Raw genomic sequence first — 25,527 nt, 5'->3', positions numbered from 1 at the left:
TGGAAATTAGGTCTATCACTCAACCCATACAAGCGCCGCATACTACTCCAAATGCATAATAGTTAAGTGAAATACTCTTTGGTTGGAACCTCAAGCATGTGGATTGGTTGTCACACTGGTGCGATCCCTCAAGATGTGATTTATGTCTTGTGTAAACAATGTGTTATTCTTTTCATGTTTGCTTGGTCTCTTCCCAAGCCTCTTTGAAGCAGAGTGCATCTGTAATACATTCTGCGTTTTGATGAAACCAAAGCAAGGAGTGGGAATGAAATATAGGCGATGAAAAAGCCACAAGCCACATTCCATCGAGTGAGAAAGAGCCCGCTTGGTGGTTTCAAATGATATTGGGGTTGATTTAACGCCGTCTTATCTGCTGAGAAAACACCGTTACGTTGGATTTATATCGTGAAAAATCGAAAACAGTATTAAACAATTCTTTGGAAAACTTGGAAATGTACTGATGTCTTTGAGAGCGTAATTCATTTAGTTTTCATTTTGTCTCAATCACTTAAACAATATCGTACATTTTCATCGCGTGAAAATGAAAATGTAGCTGTAACTGAAATGCAGTCTACTCTACTTTCATTTACAACATCGCACGATGACTGTTCAAGATAAAAGCCACGTTTCCTTTCGCGGCAAGAAAGTCAGTCATTCTAAAATGTGCAATGTGTAATAAAAAAAAAAGAAAAAATCTCCCTCTCTCGTTTGGCTGCAAGGTTCTACTGCCTACTATATTGTATGTTTTTGTTTTTTTCAAATGTGAAATGAGAGCGATGGTTTAATGCATAGCAAATACAACTAGGTATCGATCCACAGGGAGAGGATGCTAAAGGTCAAAGGAGGAGGTGTTACTTTAATTGGTTCATACCTTTCCTGAGGACGGCGCTGGCATGTTGACCACATTAGGGGACCAGAGCGGAGGGACCGAACACTTCTGCAGGCAGACAAACCGGTCTCGGGCTCAAGGTCGGTCATTACCTGCGGGAAAGAGGAGGCATGTGACTCAGGGCAAGGAATGCTCACACTAATCTTGAAATGGCCTGACGGATCGATGGCATTAAGCTCCCGCCGAAAGAGAGAAATCGATCTGTTTTAGAGGCAAAGCGGGCGGCATGCGGTTCACGCGTGCGGCCCGCACCGACGGCTCCAGACGCGTTCAGACTCCAGCCGCTCGCGTCCGTTTGTGAAATACGTGTTGGAATCACGCTTGTCCCGGTTTGATTGTTCCTCGCTCGCACAAATGCCACGCCGACAGAGGGCGATCAATCGAGCAAGGTGACGCACGGCTCGGGAAACGAGCACATAAATGCGCTGATAAATGAACCAAACGACCCGAGACGCTTAGAGGAATTTAAGTGCTTGTTTAAAGACTGTAATGTAATCAGTGTTACAGTTAATAACAGGAAGGGCCTCCAGTGGTTCAGTTGAAGAACTGGTGGGCTGGCCATTTGCCCCACAGCGCATTTCTGAGAACAAATGAAACCTCACACAAACTGTAATAAAACCCCACGACCACTCATAATATATAATACATATTTATTTGATTTGTATGATGTATTTTCCCAAAATACATTTAACGTGGCCTTAGAGGAACAATAAAAAAATGTCAGCAAACATCCTTTACAACATCTTTTATTCCTCGCCTCTAATTCCCCTCACATGCCCGCTTCCATCTCTAATATCTCACAAAAAAAAAAAAAAAAAAAGTCAGTGGTAATTTACTGTTGACTTGGCATCTGGGGACAAGCGGGTGTGATTAGGTGGAGGCAGCAGTTAAGAAGAAGCTACAGAGAAATGGCAAAAAGAAAAAATACCCGCACTAACAATGACCGCATCGAAACCTCCATGGAAATAAGTTGAAAATTCAACTGAAAAGCGAAAACAGAATGCTGAAGAAGAAGAAGTGCAAACGAAAAACCAAAAGAGGAAATTAAACTGTCGAATGGTTCAGTCATTGTAAAACAAGTAACTAAGTGGAAAGATTGGGAGTAATCGGGCGCAATAGTAGAAGCGTTCAGTTCAGGCTCTAATTATTAAACCCATGAAAGTAAAACTGTACAACAGATGAATAAAAATATACAACACAAATAAACATCTTCAAAAACGAAAGCATTTTTATATAACATGCATCTTATATTTGAGGTTACAAACACAACTAATACTGACATAAAACAGTGAACGAATTTAATTCAGTTTAACATGTCTCATTGTTGAATCCCGACTCTCGTGAGGATAAGCAGTACAGAAAATGAATGGATGGAATTTGTGATGAGATGCAAGGCTGCCCTCTAGTGGCCACCAGGAAAAACGCAGTATAACATAAAGATGCTTGTTATGTATTGACAATACAGAATATCCAAATGTTTTTTGGGTTTTTTCATCCTCTGTCACCTCCCTGGCATGTTGTGGGAATTTTTTTTTTCATTTGTTTAAGGTTTATACAATTATTGAATTATTAATTTTCAAATGATATGCACAATTGTATGCTTTGTTTGGAAATAAAGTTCCCAACGTTACACAAATAAAAATGAATTGTACAACACTAAAAACTAAGATTTAACTAAAAAAACATATTTTTTATACCATTTGATTGGGCTACAAATATTAATTGGGATGAATTTGAGGCGGGATTGTTGGTTGTTTCTAAAAAATGATCTTGACTTATTATTTTGTGGTATGGGCGGTGTTGAGAGGAACCCACCAGACCTCCTGACCTCAAAATACAGTAAGGGGGCGGCAAATTCGATACTTACAAAAGCAATTTTTAATGTGCGCTGGTCAACACCGAGGTCGGCCGACCTGCAGGGAGACTGCGTTTGGGACGTAGAACAGAATTTAAAAAAAAAACAAACAAAAAAAAAAACCAATTAAGTAAATCGAATCTCGTGCTGGCCTGGCCAGAAGCAAATAAAGGATCAACTGGTTGTGTCGAGTATTTGTTTATGGTGTCTGCCAAGTCAATCATCACAATTGAACAGGAGAAAACACAACTTTGCAACTGCAAGAGTGTTCAGATAAGATGACAGCATAGCTTCCGATAGCTCTACTGGTACTCTCTTCTTCTTGTACTTTGTAGTTTGCGCACACTGATGGTGTCCCCCTGACCCGCAGCTCATCAAGTATGTGGTCCCTCATAGTTAAAAAAGATGTTTAATATTGGTGAGTTTCAATAATTATGCATTCACAGAAATCAAGACCACTGCCCCTTAAAAAAAAAATCATAGAGAAATGAGGTTTAGATAAGGATTGTTAAATATGATCAGCTCATGTATGTATTGATTTCAAGGCAACGGCGTGTGAGTCATAAAAGTTGACGTTTATGTCCGCGTTATCGGCCTTCAACTGACTCACGTTGTTATGGCTGGACGTCTGCGGTCGAAAGAGCGCCAGGCTCGTAAAAGAGGAACTCCGTGAGACAGCTCCGAGATAAGCGCGACGCCCTAAAACACAAGGAACAATAAACAAAGTGCCAAACCAGTCGTGTGCTTATGGAATCTAAACAGCAAGGATTCAATACAACAGAACTTAATTGACTAACGTTGTTCTTAGAAGATTGGAAACATCAACCTGATTAGTGATTAATACGAACGGCTACTAGTTTGATCGCCGTTTCAGGTTCAACTCCATTTCAAGTCTACGCTATGGATACGTTTCCAATTACGCCACCTTGTGTGTCACCAGCACCCTTAGACAAATCGGATAAATTAACGATAGAAAACAAAAAATGTCACGCTTCACCGGTCACCTGTGTTCTTTGACCTCTATGACACACAAGATGGCGTAATTGGAAAGCTATCCATTCATACTATGGGTGCAAAAGGTGATTTTTTTTAAAGATAGAATAAACTGCCAATTTAGATTTTTTGAATTGATTATGATTCTGTCACTGACTTGTTCCACAAAATATCGTAAATGGGGGTGGGAGTTGATCATCGTTATCCAAAATAACAGGAGATGTCTGCAAATAATCACTCCACTGATGCATGAGGTTGAATGGCAGAAATCAAAGGACTTCAGTGAAAGAATCAATCATCAAAATAACTGTCAGTAAACGTGACGATCGATTCATTGTCGATGAAGCCCTGCTAAAAAAAAATAAATACTTCTAAAGAACTATTGAACTTTAGGACCCAAGTACCAGAGAATTTCTACAGAAATTCTATAGAAACGCACAGCCAAAGTTCCATAGAACAAGTTGTTCTGTACAAATTCAAAGAATTCCATAGATTTATATACATATATACGTGCGTTCATCCAAGATGACACGCTGTGGCGACCCCAAAAGGGACAAGCCGAAAGAAACTTGCTTTTTTATATGGAAAAAAAATTAGCAGGGAGAAGCAAACGGTACCATGATTAATTAGGAGGACCACGTTGTTACATGTTGCATTGTAAAGCATTAAAGGTTCAGAAACGGGAGGAAAGATAAAAAAAATACATTAAAAAAAGGCAAACGTACAGAAAAAAATAGCCTCAATGTCGTGTTTCGAGCAATTAACAGTTTAGCTTATTTAGCTTAGCATAGCTAAATAAAAGTATACCAATTTGACTTGAGACACTAGGTCGAGGAAGCTGTCTCAAGTTGTTGCTTGGTCGAATGTTGTCCTGAACCAGGGTTAACTGATAAAAGGACACTCGACAGGGAAAGTGGCAGCGTGGCAGCATTGGCATCTCGTTTCGGGAGCCGCCATTAGCCTCGGGGCACCGGCAGCCTGCGACTGTTACCTGGCTGACCTTATATGGAGTGGCGGAGGGGGGCGGGGCTCGAGCCAGTCAGCGTGCGTTCGCGGCCGCCGCTTAACAGGAAGTCGGTGAGTCACACGCGAGTGACGGTAACATTGCGTGAGGCTTGCGGCAGCGGGAACGCGGACGAGAAAGAACAAGGAAGCAACATGTGCCACCGCTGCCGAGCACAAAAACTCCACGCGGCAGCAGCAGCGGCGACGGCAGCCCACGAGACGACACGTCGACTGGATGTTCACACGGCGCAGATCCTTTGAATGACCCCAGCGTGCCTCTGACGTCACGCTCTTTTTTGTTTATTTCTTTGAAGAGTAACGGCTCAAGTTTCGGGACTTCACATCATCTCTATTGTCAGTCGCGACGAAGCAGCCTGGAGGTAAGCACAAAATATTCCTACTGTGTTCAATTATATCATTTTTTTTTTTTTTTTTTACAGTTGTTGTACAATTAGTTAGTGTCTCGGTGAAAACATTGATTTCGTCCTGCCACCCAGGGTGTTTTCCCACCTTGTCACAAAAAAAAAAAAAAACCCAAATTTTGCTTTTCGCTTCCCGCCGTCCGAACTAGCAAAACAAAAATAACGAAAGTGTTCATAAATGTGTAGTTGTGCTTGTCTCGGCGACTTTCCCGACGCGCGCTGCAACGTCGCCCGGCCTTTGTGGCTCTGCTGCTTTGTTGCTCTCATCCCCTTTTTGTGGGGACAAGACTAGTTTGTGTGTCATCCGAGTTTCAATGAACAACAGTCAAAACAGACAATGTCAAATTGTAACCCGAATTCACCGATGAGTAATGACGCCCGTCCAAGTTTCTGTAGAAAATGAATTTGTATGATCCTACTGTACTACTAAAGGCGGGAGGCCGCTGATGGGTCAACACGTCTGCATTTTGGAAGCACAACTTTATCCGTCCTTGAAACATTTTCATTTATTTATTTGGGGGTGGGGGGTCAACCACTGATTGAATCAAACATGAACGCTATGAGTAAGATAAATCATAAATCATCGCTTTGTGGTCTGCAAAGCAGTTGACCATCTATGATATCAAGAAGTCGCAGACCTACGTGTAAAACAAATTCTGCCAATGAAATTATCAGCTATCATTGCCATGGCTGCTTGTTTGTGCATTTCAAACTTGTAAACACGTGTAAGGACAAATCGAGGCCAGTAGGTGGCAGCACTTTAGATTTCATGAGATTATGAGGGGGGAAATGGGGACAAGTTTGAAGTCTGAAAAATGAAATCAAACAGTGTAGGCACGTATGAACGGCAAGTCAGTAAAAAGTACAACATTGTTCTGCTATTAAAAGGCATTCCTAAATTTTGAGTTTACCGTTTTGTAAAATTAAACCACTGTATGGATGTGAGAAGTGTCACTAAAGCAAAATAAAAATCACAAAAATATTGTTTTCTCTTGTTTTGGGGAAATACTGTATTTTGTAAAAAAAAAAAAAAAATGCTAGGTTCAGAAAAGCGTTGAACCACATTTTTATCCTAGTGAAAGAAGCGTATTCTTTGTTTTTGGTAGATTCAGTGTCTACATAATATATCTTAAAATCATTTCAAAATGCTCCAAAACAGCTGGCAGTAGATAGTTTAGTCGCATTATTTTTTGGAAAATTAAATCCAACTTTGTGTCTGTATTTTTTATCTTTCTTCATTTCAAAAAATTTAAATGTTATAACCTGAAAAAAAAATTCCTCATTATTACCATGAATTTGACCGCGAAAGGCCAAGAATACAAAACATGAGCCAAGAAATTGTGTGCCTGCTTGATAGTAAAACAACAAAAGCTTACAACATCCATCCCATCCATTTTCTTCACCGCTTATCCTCACGAGGGTTGCGGGGAGTGATGGAGCCTGTCCCGGATGTCAACGGGAAGGAGGCGGGGTTCTCCCTGAACTGGTTGCCAGCCAATCGCAGGGCACATAGAGACAAACAGCCGCACTTACAATCACACCTAGGGGCAATTTAGAGTGTCCAATTAATGTTGCATATTTTTGGGGGATGTGCCCGGAGAAAACCCACGCGGGCACGGGGAGAACATGCAAACTCCACACACGCTGATCCGGGCTTGAACCCAGGACCTCAGAACTGTGAGGCCAGTGCCTTATCGGCTGCCGCCATCTTGGATTATTTCTTGGAAAATAAAATCCAACTTTATGCTCGTATTTTTCAGCTTTCTTCATTTCAAAAAATGTAGATGTACTAACCTGAAACAAAAACATCCCAGTTATTACCAAAAATTGGACCGCTAATGGTAAAGAACACCAAACATGAGCCCAAAAATTCTGTGCCTGCTTGATGGTAAAACAACAAAAGCTTATAACATCTCAGACAAAAAAACGTTTCCCCCCCTGGCCATAAGTTTTGGAACCCCTTATTATGTGTTAATGTGTCACTCTGCCACGTATTACGTTAGCTAGCAAATACGTAATGCAAATAAATCAAATTTTCTCCGAGGGCACAGCCTTCCCAGACCGTCTCAAACGCTGAGTCGGCTGCATTTTTATCTGCTTTTGGGCACCGTAAACGCATGTTCAGGATAAAACCACGCACAAGGCTGTATTTATCTGCAACTTGAGAAACGGTGAAAATTATCACCGGGCTCGATATGCAGAAAGATGAGCAGCCAACGTGTCGGAACCGCCTTACTGGATTTATGTAGTTTAATGTCACCGCTAGGGCAACAACAACAACAAATCGGACAAAGACACTTGCAATTTAATTTCTTTGCAGGCTGACCCGACTGCAGGAGCCAAGTTCTGTTTTGTGCACGTCTTTTTTGCCCCCCCCCATCCTCACAAATGTGAGGCAGATATGCTGGCCGCCATGCCCTCCCAGTTTATGTAATTAAACATACAGGACGACAGGTTGGCATTGGCTCATTGCTCCGCATGAAGTTTTTTAACCTGTCACCAGCGTTCTGCTTTGCCACGTTACATTCACTTTTTTTTGTAGTTGGTGGGTCGTATTTACACCCCCCCCCCCAAAAAAAAAGTAAAAATCTTAAGAATGAAGTCCCGCAAAATAGGCCGAGACCTCGTGAGATCTTACAGCCCGTCTTTCTGGCGCGGCGCCACGCGTGACCGACTGAATACTTTGAATTCCACGCTGCGCGTTTTTGTGACGGCTTTGCGAGTCACTCCGGAGTTTGAACGCTGGCGTCGTGAGCGGGGGGCGACGCATTTGTGGCGTGCCGCTCCGATAAAGTTCAAACTTTTGTCAGGGGCAGTTATTTCAGGCACTTTGGCAGCACAGCTGGAGTTGCCTTGGACATTTTTTTTTTTTTTTTTTTTTCCATCGACGTGTTCCTCCCCCCACCACCGCCCCGGTCAGACTGACACCGGCACCCTCTTCACACGGACACTTTATCTGAAGATAAACAACCGGCTCAATGTGCAGGTCATATGAATGCTAGTTGCGAGCTTGTGTGCTCTGTCGTTTGCCTTTTTGCCAGCGTTGGGCTGCAACGCGCAAGAAGTCCACTTCTCTATTTGGATGACTGTACATTTCAGGCCATTGCAACATGGTGTGAAGAAATGTATTTGTTTGGAAAAAAGGGTGCCTTGACGTTGAATTTTGATTTCTGGTAATTCTCTCACTTTGCAAACTTAACAGCAAGCACGATAATAGACATGGTGTTGAAATAAATTGATGTTTAGTAGTGGGCGGCACCATGGGTCGCTTGGTAAAGCGTCGGCCTCAGTTCTGAGGTCCCGGGTTCAATCCCGGACTTGCTTGTGTGGAGTTTGGATGTTCTCGCCGTGCCTGCGTGGGTTTTATCCGGGTGGGCACTCCGGTTTCCTCCCACATCCCAAAAACATGCAACATTAATTGGACACTCTAAATTGCCTCTAGGTGTGATTGTGAGTCCGACTGTTTGTCTCGACGTCCCCTGCAATTGGCTGGCGACCCGTTAATGGTCACCCGCTTCCTGCCCGTTGACAGCTGGGATAGGCTCCAGCACTCCCCGCAACCCTTGTGAGGATAACCGGCCAAGAAAATGAATGGATGGATTGGATGTTTAGTAGGCGTCAGCTTGAAAGTGTTGGCCTCACAGTTCTGAGGACCCAGGTTCAATCCCGAACTTGCCTGTGTGGAGTTTGCATGCTCTTCCCATCCCTGCGTGGGTTTTCTCCGGGGATTCCAGTGTCGTCCCCCCCAAAAATACATGCAACATTAATATGACACTTTAAATTGCCCCTAGGTGTGATTGTAAGTGCGGCTGTTTGTCTCTATGTGCCCTGCAATTGGCTGGCAACCAGTTCAGGGTGTGCCCCGCCTCCAGCCCGTTAACATCTGGCATAGGCTCCAGCACTCCCTGCGACCCTTGTGAGGATAAGCTGCTAAGAAAATTGACCGGTGGATGCTTATTAGCGTATCGAGTAAAATGTCTATTTAAACGTAAACGACATACAGCTCATGGACAACTGGCCAGGGACGTTTCTTATAGCTGATAAAAGTTCTCGCTCCCCCACATTGTTTTAAAAAAAAAAAACCCAAAAGCACTGCTCATACAAACCCGTCTGAAAACCACTTTTGGCGCCTTGTTGACGCCGCAACTGAATCCCCCCGCCCATTTTGTCTGCACAGGCGCCATGAAGAGAGAGGTGAAGGCCGGGGTCAACTTTTTCAAGCGGCTGGTCGTGGCGCGCGGCAAGCTGGACGAAGCCAAAGCGACGCTGTTCGCCGACAAGCTCCAGCAGCTCTTGTGCGACAAGTACGACGGCCACTGGTACCCGGACTGCCCCAGCAGGGGCCAGGCGTTCAGGTGAAGGAGCCGTCCGCGAACAATGTTGCTTTTGGCCACTAAAATATGAATTGTCAATGCTGTTACATCAACTTTGATGTATGACACGGACGGGATGGGGGGGGGGGGTACTGTCTTGATTTTTGCAAATGTCTTATTTTGATGAAACATAAAGACAATCAATCTGCTTTTTTAGGATGATGCCTGTATAGTGAATAAATGGAAAAAAAAAAGTGTTTGATCCCAGCACAAATATGTCGCCGTTGCGTTTATTTCATTTTGTTTTCAATTTTTTTGCAGGTGCATCCGAATAAATACTGCGGCACCCAAGGACGAGGTGCTCCTAAAAGCCTGCGAGGAGAGCGAGCTGACGCTCGGCGATCTCTGCCTCCCCCCGGAGGTTACCGTGTGGATCGACCCGCTGGAGGTGTGCGCCAGGTGAGTCGCTGTCTGGGCGTTCGAACGCGTCATCGCCGTTGAGCAATTTGCCACAATTGGCCAGGCGGTGAATCAACGTTTGGTCATCTTCCGCAGATCGCGAGAGAATAGCCCTCCGTTCTCGATAGCCTGTTTCACGGAAGAAGAGGACGAGGACGGCGCCAAGAAAGGACGGGAGGATTCCCCCGCGGCTCCGGCCAGCCACGACACCTCCGACTATCACTCTGCCACGTCCTCCGATTGCGGATCGGCCGTGTCCAGCGACACAGAGGAGGAGGCAAAGGACGAAGAGGCGGACAAAAAGACGGGGGCCGCGGAGCAGCCGGCGCAGGCCGACACCTTCAAGATCACGATGGTGCCCAGGGTTCGGAAATGCTGCGGGGTCGGATCGGCGCAATTGAAATACGGCAGGCGCACGGTACGTTGTTCCGCCTTCTTGGAAGCGGACTCGAGATTTGAACACGGGCCAAAAATGTCGTTCGACCCGTTGACAAGTGGACCCTGTTTATGAAAGATTCGGTTTCTGAATTTCTGAACAATTTGGTTTCCTGAGTAATTATTTTCAGTTAACCTCAGCTATTTTTTTTCGAGGGAAAAATGTCAGAGAAATTCATAAGTAACTACAGTGGTACCTCGGTTTTCGAACATCTCTTGTTTTCGTACAAATCGGAAAATTTCAAGATTTTATTTTGCTTTGGTTTTCGAACGAAAATCGGTATTCGAATTCATCCTACTTCTAGTTGCGAGTTAATTTTTTTGTACGTTCAAGTTATTTGTCTGTTTCCCCCTCCCTCATTACTGCTTTTTTTCAAAATTATTCTGCACTTTAATAAAAAAAGGTTTACAACGCTGGGGGCTGAGTCGCTACAGATACGGCAATGCGCTCCCGAGCCTAGCATACTCTACTGCTAAAGCGTACATTTTAAGCAAAAAATTTTATCTATTTCTAAAAATTAAATATTTAAACTCTACATGTATTTCTACTATACAGTTTATTATCAGGAAAAGCTAAAAAAAAAAAACGATTTTATAGGCTTGGAAGGCATTATTTCATTTTCTATTAATTGTAGTGGGAAAACGCGCTTCGGATTTCAATTTTTTTTTTTTTTTGGTCCTTTACTTTCTGTCCAAATAAAAAAACAATTTGTCTGTCCCCCCCCTCTCTCATTATTTCATGTTTAAACTTTTTCTGCACTTTCGTTAATAAAAAAAGGTTCACAAGGCTGGGGGCTGAGTCGCTACAGATACGGCAATGCGCTCCCTAGCCTAGCATACTCTACTGCTAAAGCGTACATTTTAAGCAAAAAAATTAATCTATTTCTTAAAATAAATTATTTAAACTATAGCTGTATTTCTACTATGCAGTTGATTATCAGAAAAAGCTTAAAAAAAAAACATTTTATAGGCTTGGAACGCATTATTTCATTTTCCATTCATTGTAATGGGGAAAACGCGCTTCGGATTTAGATTTTTGTGTATGTTACTTTCTGTGCAAATAAAAAACAATGTCTCCACCCCACCCCTCTCCCCCATTATTGCTTGTTTAAAGTTATTCTGCACTTCTGTTCGTAAAAAAAGGTTTACAAGGCCCTGGGGGGCGAGTCGCTACAGATACGGCAATATAAAAGCATACATTTCAAGCAAAAAATAAATATTTCTTATATAAAGTACTAGTTTATTATCAGGAAAAGCTAAACAAAAACAAATTTTTTTTAAGGCTTGGAACGCATTATTTCATTTTCCATTAATTGTAACAGGAAAAGGCACTTCAGATTTTGAACGTTCTGGAACAATTGTGGTCGAGAACCGAGGCACCGCTGTATTTGTGTGTATAAATGGCAGACAAGAAAGCGCGTCGCCAATGTGTTAACGTATCGCCGTCCTCTTTCCAGTGTGCATCGGGCCATCAGCCATTTTACCAGCACGTCCCAGTCTGGTCCCACTGCAAGCACGGCTCGCCCATCTTCCTCACCTCGACCGTCGGCCACCCGCCGCCGCTGCCGCGCCATCGCCGTCAGATGTACGTGCACTACTTCTTAGCGCAGGCGGCTCCCTTACTGCAGCCCCCGCCGCACTTCATCGTCCCTCAGGCCGCTCTGCGCTCGTGGGAGTCCGGGAACGTTTAGAAAAGCCGGACGGCGCCCCCCTCAGCCGAACGTGAGCCGGTAGAAGAACTTGCCCACCGCTGCCCCGTTTCAAGTTATTCCTTGCACATTCTGTTCCATTTTTTTTCTTATCTAACGCTCTAATCTGTGCTATCCAAATGATTCTCGTCAGAATTTTTGTTGGATTTCGTGTTTATTGCTAGCGCTTCATTCCTATCAAATCTGCAGTCACCGGGTGCTCGTACGAGATCAGGGATCCTCAGCAATAAGTGCACTTGATGCCAGTTTTTTCAGACGATATTTTTCCACGTACTTCTGCAAATGCTGCGACGTAGCGGTCCACTGTGCACAATCGTTAATGTTAGGAAGATGTAATTCAGGGTTTTAGCCGCTTGTAGTCTTGCAGTTTCACAAATTTGGTACAGTCAAATATTGTTTTGTTTTTTCTTTAGACTGCTTGCCAATCCCGAATGTAACGACCAATTTTCACGTTTTAAATGCCTTTTTGTTAATTGTATTTAGTCGCGATTGGGGATAATGTTAATTGTATAGTTTTTACCTACAGAGGTTGCTGTATGTTGCTTTTTTTTAGAGTACTTGTTTGGTTTTCAAAATGTTTAATTTTTTTTCTCAGCCATCTGTGAGAACTGCAGCAGTATGTCGCTAATATCTACTTGAGAGTATAAGCTTGTTTTTCGTTTGTTTTTTTTTTTTTTCTTAGTTTGAAGTTATCCGTGTGGTGTACCTTCATGTTGTTTCCAGACAGCGTAAATTTGTAATTTGACTGTAAATTGATATTTTAGTTACATATTCAGGCTTGAATTTGAAGTGTCTCACTGATTCTTACCGACTGTGATTATTTAATTTTCCATTAAGATATTTTATTTACTGTACTTGCAATGCAACAGCAAGATGTTTTTTTTTTTGTTTTACTCTTGTTGATTTTATTTTTAAAGGATTAAATTATATCTCTGTTTACATTGCCTTTGATTTTTTTTTTTTTTTGACCATACGTTGTTGGTACAAGTGGAGAAATGCATACATGAAAGATATGTATTTTTTTTTAATTTTAAAGATAACACCAATCTTGACTCTTTTTGATTTTTTTTGGGGGGTACAGCACAGCAGAATTTCCTGTGTGCTGTTGTAATATTTTTGCTCAGTTTTGCAACTCCACTGCAGCAAAAAGATTAGCCTGGTCAAATGCCGACGAAAGTCAAAATGTAATGAGCCCAATTCAAGTTCATCTAAGAAATGAAAATTTAAAAAAAAAAAAGGAATTTTTTTTTTTTTAACCACCTGTGAGCTACTTTGGAAATGACATCATCGAGGTGTCAATCAGAAGCGGAGAACTGTGAGTGCAAATCTTTCTTTGGGAGGGGGAAACACCGCGACACATTTTTGAAAGGTTAAAAAATGGGAAAGATCCAATAAGGCCGAGCACAATCGAAAAGTGGGTGTTGAGGACCACAGACGCCGAACAAGAACCTGCTTTGAGCGACCTCAGTGACAAAGGAGCAGCAGACCATCTTTAAATCTCCAAACAACCTTTTAAACTATCCGTCCACGAATTTTCTTTGCCACTTATCCTCACGAAGAGATAAACAGCCACACTCAAAATTACACCTAGGGGCAATTTAGAGTGTCCAATTATTGTTGCATGTTTTTGGGATGTGGGTGGAAACCGGAGTGCCCGGAGTAAACCCAGGCAGGAACTGTGGAGAACATGCAAACTCCACTCAGGGGGTGGGGTGGGGTGGGGTGGGGGGTCCAGGATTGAACTCGGATCCCCAGGACTGTGAGGCCAAGGCATTCCAGCTGATCCACCTTGCCGCCGCTTTTAAACTACAAACCGAGAATATTTCAGGACAATATCGCAATTGCTACTTAACAACCACTAGGGAGCGTCAGAGAGCAACTAACAGTCAACAGAGCCTGGAGAAATGTTATTTATTCTTTTGTATAGTAGAATCGATCGACTGTAGTCACATAATAAGCTAAATAATTTTCTTTTGCGTTTTTTAAATGAAATATGTCACATTTTTAACGAGTTTTAAAATACTCAACTTTGTATTTGCTCTTCAAACCGTTTTGTTTACCTTATTTAAGATTCTGCTGTTTTTGTATTTAATAATTTGTCTCACACTTTCTTTTTTGTGTGTCCATTTCACATTATTCTTATCTATTCATGCAATTGGTTGCTGCTCTTGACCTTGCGTTTTTTTTTTTATTCCGGGCCGAGATGAGGGTTCGGCGTCCCATTCTGTGCTTCTGTTTTTGGAGTGTAATACATTTTGGTTAAAGGTTGCGTTTACTCATTCCTCCCCCCCACGGGAAATAAAATAAAGAGCGGCCAGAGCCCAAAGGCAAAACTTGCCCATGAGCACCATTGAGGCAGACTTGGGCCGGTTTTCCTCTACTTATTGTAGTTATTTATTGATATTTTTTGCTCCACTCTGACGTACATTGTTTTGTGGGAACCGCGCATTCCTGCGAGTGTTGCGGCACTGCAGCACACTCCCACACACCCCCTCGGCGCGGTCGGCAAACACACGCCGGGCGGATCGCGCGCAGGGCAGCCGTATGCACGCATGCACGCATGCAAATAAGATAAGATAAACACGGACCGGGGAAACTGCGCGGGCGCCGCGCCTCTCTTTCTCAAAAAGGGAGTTCAGGGGCACTTCCACCATTAGCGGCTTCCATGTGCGTGAAACGAGACGAGCGCCGTGCACACCTGACACGATGTCCGGAGACCAGGAGGGGACCGGATCCCGGTCGCCGGGCGGCGACGGGAGGCCGCAGAAGGGCCGCCTCGGGTGCGCTCATCTGGAGATGGAGATGACCAAGCGCGCCTGCACGCACGCCGACTCCGCGGCGGATTGCAGGAACTACGACGGCTTGGTGCACAGAAACGGCGGGGACTCGCCGGAGGTGTCGGTGCCGGTGTCGCTTCACTCCGCCGCCGGCAAGAGGGCGGCTCAAATGGAGGGGGACGACCTGTACAGGCTGCGGGACAGAAAGTTCTTGCTGGAGGACAAGAAGCGACTGTGCGCGCTCGCTTTGGGCGCAGCTCTGCTCGGAATACTGCTGATGATCCTCCACACCGAGATGTGCCCGTTCTTCTACAAACCGGTACCGTCAGCGCGCTTCTTTCTCGAGTACAACGTCAGTCCAAATCCAGTCCAGTCCAAGAGGTTGCAAAAGTATTTACTGTTAAGTGCTTGAAAAAAAAAAACAAAAAAATTAAAGACGTAAAGGTAGCAGTACTGATGAGCAAAAGTACACACTGACAAAGAAGGCTTAGCAGGCCTACTAATGCAAAAAAAATAATTCGGATTGTCAATTATACACAACATCTGTTTTGATAACCGCATATGCATGGCAGTGCTGGCACAAAGTTAAAAAAAAAAAAAACAACAACAACTTTGTCTTTTATCAAGTGGCAATCGTTTGATGTCGACGGCAACAACAACAACAAACAATTGGCTGAATGGATGTGGAATATCTTCCTTCTCCTAATCTGTTCCTGCCATTGTTGGTGGGTCACAATGCTGCTAAAAACCTTTACAAGTACCACCTTCAAAAACGAGCAGTACCAATATCCTTACATAACATTAGAGTACAGTATTGTAGGAGGCCCAGGGGTTCGTCCAAAATGAAGCACTTTTTAATAACTAAAAAGTATGCATTCTCCAATTGGCTGATGACCAGTTCAGGGTGTACCCTGCCTCTTGCCCAATGATACCAGGGAAAGGCTCCAGCACTCCTGTGCCACTTGTGGGGATAAGCAGCCCAGAAAATTAATGTATATATATATATATATATATATATATATATATATATATATATAAATATAGAGTGAATACTTGGTTCTCGAACATCTCCGTTCTCAAACAAATCGGTTTTGGAACAAAAATTTTGAGATTTTTTTTTATTGCTTCTGTTTTCGAATGAAAATCGGTATTCGAACGCCCGCGGCAAAACCCGGAAATAACGTAACGCGCGCGGCCCGACCAGCTCACCCACGACGCGCTTTGATGGGAATTTCCACACCGCCGGAAAAAAAAACGAAAAATAAGATAACGCGCACGGACTGACCGGCTGACCCATGACGCGTGTTGTTATTGTGTATAACACAGCCTCTGTACGCAGAAGTGGGAAATATCGATTCGGTTTTCAAACAAATCGGTTCTCGAACCGCCTTCTGGAACAGATTGTGGTCGAGAACCGAGGTTGTACTGTATAAGCAACTCAACATTATGCTTGGTTTGAACATTAACACTGCACTTAAATATGAGAAAAGAAAAAAGTGTACTTAAATAATGTCCAATTTACAATCCGCTTATCCTCACAAGGGTCGCGGGAGTCCAGAATTCAATTCAAACGTACTGCACACGGTTAAATTAAAAGTACTTCACTGCTAAACCTCCCAATTCTATCCATCCATTTTCTTTGCCGCTTATCCTCACAAGGGTTGCGCGCAGTGCTGGAGCCTATGCCTGCTGCCAACGGGCAGGAGGCGGTGTACACTCTGAACTGGTTGCCAGGCAATCGCCGGGCAGATCGAGACAAATAGTCACACTCACAATCACACCTCGGGGCAATTTAGAGTGTCCAATTAATGTTGCATGTTTTTGGGATGTGGGAGGAAACCGGAGTGCCCGGAGAAACCCCACGCGGGCACGGGGAACCCTCCCAATTAACGCGGATATTTAACTTCAAAAGCCATCAATGGCAGTGAATGAGTTAAATATCAGCTGATGTAACACTTTTATTTCAAATACAAATTAGGCCAAGTCACTCTCAGTGAAGTACTGAACTGGTATACTTCTAATGGGGATAAGCGGTGAAGATGGATGGCTGCTGTCACGCCTGAATCGTCTCCTTTGAAAGTGACTTTGTGCACGTTGCATTATTTCCTTCGGTCTCTCTCTCTCTCTCCTAAGCCATTGTGAAAAGCCAAAGAAAAAGCTAAACAAAACCGGTGGCTTTAGTTCTCTGATGTGCGCTGAACTCCAGGAGCTGATACTTCAGAGGCTTCAAAGTATTTGTTTCATTTCCACGGGGGAGGTGCCGCCTTGCCCCACATTCAGCCCACTCACTTCTGCGGTTTATTTATTTTTTTGTTTGTTTTTAAACCTGTCCAGTTCATCTTCTTCGCCATGCCGTGTCGTGGTTCTGCATGCCTTTAAACGCCGGAACAGTTTTTCTGTGCAACAGGGGAGATTCATATATTCGCCTCTGAGGTTATTGTTTTCCCGTGTTGGATATTAATTTGAAAAGCAGTCGGGCAGAACGACTCCGCTTGATCTCGAAACTAAAACCGACTTTATCTTGTACAATGTATCGCCGCGTACTTTGGTCGTGCCTTCAAATCCACCTGCGCCGAAGAAACAAGCACACGACTCCTGTCACCAACCAACGGTGCGCAAGCGAACCCAAATGCAGGACTCCAAGACGAGGACATGATGTTCAGTGGGTTTTATTATAAATGAAAGTTGTGCACGACAACGCAGTCCAAGAAGGCAGGACCCAAAACACAAGAAACAATGTCCGATAACTATGAGTCAACTAAAGAGCATAACCAAAAAGCGGTGGCCAGGCCACGCCCTTTTTTGTCGTGGTCCAGCCTTGCTCATGACAGACCACAGTATATAACCCACGACTTACATCTATCTGTCCTCATCGTTAAATAATCACCAGTTAGCGCAAATATATATATAATATTTAATCACCAATGCTGCTATTCTTTTCTACATTAGAATACCTGCTGCAGAAAACCACCCACCTTGTTTGTCGCCGTAGCAACTTTCAAACGCAGCCAGACGTGATTTGAACCCCTCTCTGATTAGCGAGTCCGTTTCCAGAAACGGAACCTCACCACATTAATATGCAGATCGCCGTGGATAACGAAGGACGCGTGGAAAAAGCAAAACACGAGCGCCAGTGATAAATTAGAGGCACTTAGTTGCAGCAACGGAAGCGAATCGAAGCCATCAGCAACTGACCGCTTTCAATATTGAAATTAAAGAGAACAGCGATCCAATCAGAGCAATGTTTATTTACAGTTCATATCAAATATTAATCAGCAATATGGTCGTCTCAACTTCCAAGTGTAAAAGACAAACTAGAACGGCTTGGAAAAGGGCATCCTGGGCATTTTTTTAAAAAAAAAAAAAACCCAAATCATCTTTCAAAAGACAGTAAAAGCATATTAAAGATTGATTTGAAAAAAAAAATGGAGTACAGGAATGTTACACTTGAGACTGAGAAATATCCTCAAGAGGCAGAAAAGTCCCTGTTGGTGATTTTTATACTCAAACAGCGAACGAGGGAAAAAGCCGACGTTTTTATCCGGGGTCATTTTAGCTAACCGATGTTGCCGCATATTCTTTTGAATGGGCTGCTTTGTTCTGGCACGTCTGTACAATATTCCTTCTTTGCATTTCACCCACGCGCAAGCTCCTCATATTAGAAAGCTTTTAGTCACGCGGAATCTTTCGCCGGCCAAGTAATCCGGCATTGATTGCCGTCTAATTTGTCTTTTGTTTTGAAAACCAGTCCGGAGTGGTTTAAGTGGGAGGCCTATCAAAAGTTAATGGCGAGCGTTCGAAAGTTATATTTTAAGCCTCGGGGGGCCCCTGACGGTTGTGCACGAAAAACGGGGGCTATTTCTGGAGGGTTTTTTTTTTTTTTTTTTTTCCACATTTGGCCTCTTCCCCCCGCAGCTAGATTAACCTCAGAACTTTCCGCGTCATTAAGTGTATAAAGTGAGTGTTTGCGTGGGGAGTCTGAAAGTCATTACAGGATCTGTCGAGCGCAGCTATGTTGGAGGCCGCAGTTTGCACTTGCTCAGGTTTGCGTTTTAAGGAGCGCCTTCGCGGAAAGATCCAAACTTTTCAACTTGTTGGCTTTTGTTTTTGTAAGTGATGATGTGATAATTCATTGAATTATGACGCAATGCTTGGATAGGCTGCCTCGCTGTTTTGAGGTACTGGGTTCGAATCTCTGTGGCCTTCCCGGGTGGCGTTCGCATGTTCCACACGTGCTTGCGTGAGTTTTTGCTTCTACATTTCAAAAACGTGAAGTTCAGCGTGTACTTTAAACGGACCTTTCCGATGGCGATCCGAAGCTCCGCCCCCTTAGCCATGTCCCACAAGCTTCAAAAATGGCAATTGAACAGAACCTGTTTGAGGTCGATTCTCTATCGCGTATTCCAGATAATATTGGGGTGTGTTTGTTTGCCAAATGCGTCAGACTTGTCCAAGAGAGTTCTACGGAGAGGTCTCAACTATTTCACGCAAGGATATGTACACGGAATTATTACACGGAGCAGGACGCAATGTCAGAGTTACGGCGAAACGTTGGCGATCGATGCAAAAAAGTTTGACGCCGCTCAAGCTTCATATTGAAATCGAACAGGATAAAATAGTGGAATCGTACTCCGCATGTAAAGCGGGGTGAGTACCTTTTACTTGGAAAGATTACGAGTAATATCATTGTAGTCTTTAGAAGTGAGTGGGTGTATTCATTTGACCCGGCTCGTAATGGAACCCAGTGCTCTGTCTCAAGAGTATGCGGTATAAATAGGCAAATAGACATTACGTATCACTCACCCGATTCTTCGGCATAAAACATGACACACTTCATTCGGCAGGTCAGTGATACACTAACAAAGTGTTCACTTACCTTCGAACATACAGCCTTGTGGTTGTTGATATTGTTCACATTTAGTTGTACGTGTGCTCTTCCGCGAGGCTTAATCCATCCTAGACTTTTCGTCAACTGTGTTTTAGGCTTTGAAAAATGAATCAAGCGGGCCCTTGTAACCTAGCAGGATATCTTTCATCAGAATTGCACGTTCCCCGAGCGCATCTGAGGACCATTTTCTTCGTAACGTTAACTTTTCCAAGCGCACGCTACTGACAACCAGCATTGCTTGTGGGACAATGTGGCGAGAGGGGCGTGTCAAGACAATGCGGCTATCTGATTGGCTATTATTGTACGAGTGATTGACACGTCGGAAAGGTCCATTGTCCTTAGGAGTGAATGTTGTCCATCCAAAATGGACAGATGGTTGTCAACGAGATGGAGAATGTCTTTTTGAATGTTCTGCACTCCCGTTTCGATGGAAATGTAGCCCAGCTTCCAAGACCGTCAATCAATTATAATGACAACCGATCAAGTGTTACGCCTATGTCCATTTGTTACTACCTCAAAAACAGATCTATCTATCTATCTATCTATCTATCTATCTATCTATCTATCTATCTATCTATCTATCTATCTATCTATCTATCTATCTATATCTATCTATCTATCTATCTATCTATCTATCTAGATACTGTATGTATCTGGCTCGCTAGCTATGTATCTAGCTCACTAGCTATGTATCTAGCTACGTATCTAGCTAGCTATCAAATGTGGAAGCATACAGATGACCGACACGATTTTACCTTAATAATAAGAGATACTTCTTAAATAAGAAGGTTAGACAAATTTGCTTAGCGCACATACAAAAATGAACGAGTTATTTTCTGTCCGGTTAAATAAGCCACGCAGTCCCAAAATCAGGTGCGAGTGACTTGCCTTGGCTATATTTAATTATTACATTACTAACAAAGCAGACGAAAAAAAAAATCAAGTATTACACCCATGTACTATCTATCTATCTATCTATCTATCTATCTATCTATCTATCTATCTATCTATCTATCTATCTATCTATCTATCTATCTATCTATCTATCTATCTATCTATCTATCTATCTATCTATCTATCTATCTATCTAGATACTGTATGTATCTAGCTCGCTCGCTATGTATCTAGCTATGTATCTAGCTAGCTATGTATCTAGCTACGTATCTAGCTAGCTAGCTAGCTATGTATCTAGCTTGCTATCTAATGTGGAAGCATACAGATGACCTACCTGAATAAAAAGAGATACTTCAAATGAGAAGGTAAGACAAAGTTGCTTATTGTACATACAAAAATGAACGAGTTGTTTTCTGTACGGCTAAATAAGCCACGCAGTCCCAAAATCAGGTGCGAGTGACTTGCCTTAGCTTCTATTTATTTATTACATTACTAAGAAAGCAGACGAGGAAAAAAAAAACAAAAAGCCCTTTGCATTGGATTTTCATTGAGTTTTCCTCTCGCAATTGCCCGGGGGTGGGGGTGGGGGGGCGACCTGCCGACGATGTCTCGTCCAAGACTGTGAGAAACAATCTGTGCGAAGGTTAACCCAAAATTAAACTCATCGGGCTCGAGATGACTATTTCCAACAGGAAAACATTACAAAAACACTTTTAGAAAGCTGGCAGGAAACATGCCGTTGAACTCTCTGTTATGGAATGCGGGGAAATGTTCAGCCTTTTTTTTTTTTGTGGAGTCTGCTAATTAGAACCCTGACGGAATACAGACGCGGGGCGGACGCCATTGCAGAAAACGGCAGGAAAAACACGGTGGGATGCCAGCGGGGGCGTCACGTCGTACCACCTACGCGCTCAACTTTCCAGCGTGTTGAATGTTTGTCATTACTTTTTTTTGAATGTACATCACATTGGGAGTGCGTCAAAACTTCCATGGACCTTGCGACGGACGCTTTGAGTCCTTAAAACCAAAGATTGCCCGAGACTGTGGATTAGTTCTGAATAGATCGTAGACTATTAAGTGTGAATAACGCACCCGATTTTAATAGGATTATAGTCGTCACTCGCAGTTTACAAAACAGTGGTAATGATGTACGGATTAGAGACGGTGGCACTGAAGAGACAACAGGAAGCTGAACTGGAGGTGGCAGAAATGAAGATGTTGAGGTTCTCGCTCGGAGTGACCAGGTTGGATAGGATTAGAAATGAGCTCATTAGAGGGACAGCCAAAGCTGGATGTTTTGGAGACAAGGTGAGAGGGAGCAGACTTAGATGGTTTGGACATGTCCAGAGGCGAGAGAGTGAGTACATCGGCAGGAGGGTGCTGAGGATGGAGCTGCCAGGCAAAAGAGCGAGAGGAAGACCAAAGAGAAGGCTGATGGATGTTGTGAGGGAAAACATGAGGGCAGTTGCGGTTGGAGAGGAAGATGCAGGAGATAGGCTAAGATGGCAAACGATGACACGCTGTGGCGACCCCTAACGGGACAAGCCGAAAGGAAAAGAAGAAGATAGTCGTCACTCGCAGCTGTGCGGTATACGATTGGTTAGCGCAACAGCATCACAGTTCAGAGGTCACGGTTTCACACGGAAAAACATCTTGCAAATTATCGATTTTGTCACGCGCGCCGGTGTCGACTGGCGAATCAGCGACAAGTGAACGAAAACTGCCAAATGCCGACGGCCTCACGTCTGTCTGAATGAAATATTCTGCGTCAGGGTGTATTAATCCCGAAATGATCATTTATATAAGGGGAACATGTAGCAAACCCATCTCGATTATTCATAATCATTTTGTATTTATCATCACGAGCTCACAATTGATTGAACACAATCCGTCAAAGGATGCTGGTAGATTTATGATTTGGTTGTGTTATGGAACAATTTTCCCCAAGTAAAAATCAATCTTAGGGGAAAACAATAACAGCAAGATTTTCATTTTAGTGCCCAGCAACAGAAATGTAACGCAACGTTGATTTGCGTCTCAGATGCACCTCACACCTTTTGTTTTCGAAATAATAATTATAATAATCATAGAATAATGAAAACAACTGCTACTTTTTAGCTAACAATTTTCAATTCACAACTGCCATGCAAGTCAAAAATAAATAATAATTTTAAGACATTGGGGACTTTTAGAGCGAAAAAAAAAAAATCTAGATCACAGGTGTCAAACTCAAGGCCCCGGGGGCCACATCCCGGCCCACCACATGATTTTATGTGGCCCGCGAAACCAAATCTAGAGAGTCAATTTCAATTATTCTTGTAGAAATCTGTACAAGAATTTAAAATTGTCATGCATCATAAATGATAAAGTTGAGATATTACGAGCATTGTTGTGTTATCAAACATGAAGAGTTGAAAAACACATTACCCTTGATTTCTGAGTAGATCATAAACTGATGATGTCAATACGATGAGATGATTAAATATTCATAGCGACCCTCTGAGGGAAACCGGAACCGCAACGTGGCCCGCGAGAAAAATTACTTTGACACCCTCGATCTAGATGAAAGCGCGTCCGTTTTTCCAGACCGCAGTGCTGGCATTTGATTGACAGTTGGGTGCGGCGTGGTCTCGGCGCACTCACGCCCACCGAGTTTGAGAGCGGAGAGAACTGCTTGAGTGTTGAATTTATCACGATTTTAAAGAATCATTTCTGTGGAGTGTGTGTTGCCCAGATCTCAAATAAAATAATAATAATAAATGGCAGCACGGTGGATCAGCTGGAAAGCGTGTTAGCCTAACAGTTGTGAGGTTCTGGGTTCAATTCCGGAGCCGCCTGTGTGGAGTTTGCATGTTCTCCCCGTGCCTGCGTGGGTTTTCTCTGGGCACTCTGATTTCCTACCACATCCCAAAAACATGCAACATCATTTGTCAGGTCATGTCATTATCCAAGCCGCTTATCCTCACACGGGTTGCGGGAAAGCCGGAGGCTATCCTAGCTCGCTACACACTGGACTGGTCGCCAGTCAATCGCTGGGGAGATATCGACACCATCACTGAGCGGGAATCAATCCACTGTATTCACCTCAGCGTCCCGGACGCAGCTATTTAACGACTTCACCTTGGCAGATAACCGAATCTTCCGTTCCTTTGTCGCCATCTTGTTTTCAGGGCACGAACATCGCCTTGATCGTCAACTGTTCCATCAGCCTCTCCACCGGCTGCCTGCTCGTCTTCATCATCGCGTTCCATTACAAGGACATCCGGGTGAGTTCCCGGCGTTTCCAGCCCGTTTCGGCGTTTCCCTCACGGCGCCGCTTTGGGTCTGCGTGCGTGACGAGCTCCTCGTCAGGGTGTGGCCTGCCCCGCCGTATTTTGCGCCAAATGTCCAAAACAATTTACTTTGACCTTGAGGGCAATCGTTGGAGGTCTCGCTCTGCCGGCGGCAGTCTCAACACCAATTACTCATGCTTGTCTCGCTTGGTTGAAATATATATATAAAAAAAAAAAAAAAACGCACACATTTTGGAATCGAAATCCCCCAGTCGAAAACGTGAGCGTCATTTGGAGCTGCGACGTGTTTCCGAGCTCGGGGCACACGAAAGGGATTGGGCCGAAATGAAACACAATAAAGGCTCGCTCACAATTACATGTTGTAGTTTTGCGCGTTATAGACACGCGCACGCCGCAGGGGTGGGGGTTGGGTGGGGGCGAGGGGGCTTCTCTGCGGAGCCGGAACCCGATCAGAAGCGCTCGGCTGCATTTGCAAGACAAATTCCGTCATTTGCGTCCGGAAATTGTATGTTACCCCTCTCAGTCTACATTCTTCGTTTCTTTAGAATTAATCTTAGCTGCAATGCTTGCAGAAGTGTGCGGGATATGTTTTTCATTTTTTTTCCCTCCAATCACATTTCAGCCTCTATCTGCTTCCATATCAGTCAAATCCGCCTGCCCAAGGCCTTCAGAAACGACAGCGCTCGCTGATGTGACCTAAACTATTTTAGCAATGTACGCAAAATATACTTTACAGTACATGCGAGCAAAAGCGGTGCTGACATTGTTACATTTCATAATCAGCATCTTGTGTCATGTTTTTACACAAATATCGATCCCCGAACTTCTCCAGATAACGTACGAGGGGGACGTTTTTGCATCGTACCGGTAGTTTGTATAATTGAGACGTGATTGTGGGAGGTGGAATTCGGTTGGGTGAGTCCACCGTTCGAGGCCCGGGTAACAAATGGATGCAACCCCCCCCCTGAGTGACTCCACTCCAGTGGTGCTTTTACCTAAAGTGTTTTTAAATGTGGTGAGTGCGATACAAGGAGGGGTCCGGGTTATGCTCTGAAGAGATAAGGAGGAGCTAACACACTTGCAGTGTTCACTGCCGGTAGACTCTCCCCCCCCCCACCATTTATTGTCAGCAATGAAAAAGCCGCAAGTGCTCACATTGAAACACGAGATATTTACAAAGAAAAATGGTACACAGCAAGAGTTTAACGCTAGCACGGTGCTAATGCGAGTGCTAACGCTAGCGCCGTACTAAAGCTAGCGCTAACACTAGTGCCGCTCTAACGCTAACAGGGCCATTTAAAATAAAACTTATCCGTAAATATCACTGAAACATGCCAGTCACACTGTCGCACAGTGCTAACGCTAGCGCAGCGCTAACAGGGCCAGTAAAAGTCACTTCCTCGGCACATATATTCCACCGGTCTCATTCTTACCTTTTCTGCTCGAGTGCCCCCTGGCGGCCCTGAGGAAAAAATTGCACAAATTAGCCGCATCACCGCATGAACCGCAGGGTCGAAAACGCGTGAAAAAAGTTGGGGCTTGTAGGCCGGAAATTATGGCAATGTAGAAAAAGTACTTTCTTCTGGCGGCGCGCG

At 43.7% G+C, this 25,527-nt stretch overlaps 3 protein-coding genes across 11 annotated transcripts in view; 2 read left to right on the top strand and 1 right to left on the bottom strand.

Annotated features, from left to right (window-relative positions):
- spaca6 (sperm acrosome associated 6) overlaps positions 1-4,846 on the bottom strand; it is a 53,191-nt gene extending 48,345 nt beyond the window's left edge. For 4 of the 6 annotated variants that reach the window (XM_061820261.1, XM_061820262.1, XM_061820260.1 and 1 more), the window contains exons 1-3: positions 4,545-4,731; positions 3,355-3,443; positions 872-981 (exon numbers count right to left, since the gene is read on the bottom strand). The gene's annotated coding sequence lies outside the window, so the exon portion shown is untranslated. The other 2 variants (XM_061820265.1, XM_061820264.1) reach the window with 2 other exon arrangements.
- Positions 4,847-13,024, top strand: si:dkey-79d12.5 (maternal B9.15 protein). The gene is made up of 5 exons (XM_061820268.1): positions 4,847-5,122; positions 9,342-9,519; positions 9,799-9,936; positions 10,033-10,354; positions 11,829-13,024. Exons 2-5 carry the CDS (start codon positions 9,347-9,349, stop codon positions 12,060-12,062), a joined length of 867 nt encoding a protein of 288 aa, XP_061676252.1. The 5' UTR covers positions 4,847-5,122; positions 9,342-9,346; the 3' UTR covers positions 12,063-13,024.
- A 1,476-nt stretch (positions 13,025-14,500) lies between these two features.
- Positions 14,501-25,527, top strand: part of kcnn4 (potassium intermediate/small conductance calcium-activated channel, subfamily N, member 4) — a 29,757-nt gene continuing 18,730 nt past the window's right edge. Inside the window, exons 1-2 of one of the 4 annotated variants that reach the window (XM_061819871.1) lie at positions 14,501-15,176; positions 23,810-23,905. In XM_061819871.1, the coding sequence (XP_061675855.1) occupies positions 14,787-15,176; positions 23,810-23,905 (486 nt within the window). In that variant the 5' untranslated portion in view covers positions 14,501-14,786. Of the gene's footprint in view, positions 15,177-20,356; positions 21,005-21,223; positions 21,509-23,809; positions 23,906-25,527 lie in introns of those variants that run through there. The other 3 variants (XM_061819872.1, XM_061819874.1, XM_061819873.1) reach the window with 3 other exon arrangements.

The sequence above is a fragment of the Syngnathoides biaculeatus genome, chromosome 5 (assembly GCF_019802595.1).
Source record: "Syngnathoides biaculeatus isolate LvHL_M chromosome 5, ASM1980259v1, whole genome shotgun sequence".
Taxonomy (NCBI): Eukaryota; Metazoa; Chordata; class Actinopteri; order Syngnathiformes; family Syngnathidae; genus Syngnathoides; species Syngnathoides biaculeatus.
The sequence above is the reverse complement of the archived record's forward strand: the minus strand, read 5'-3'. Positions and strand labels throughout refer to the sequence as shown.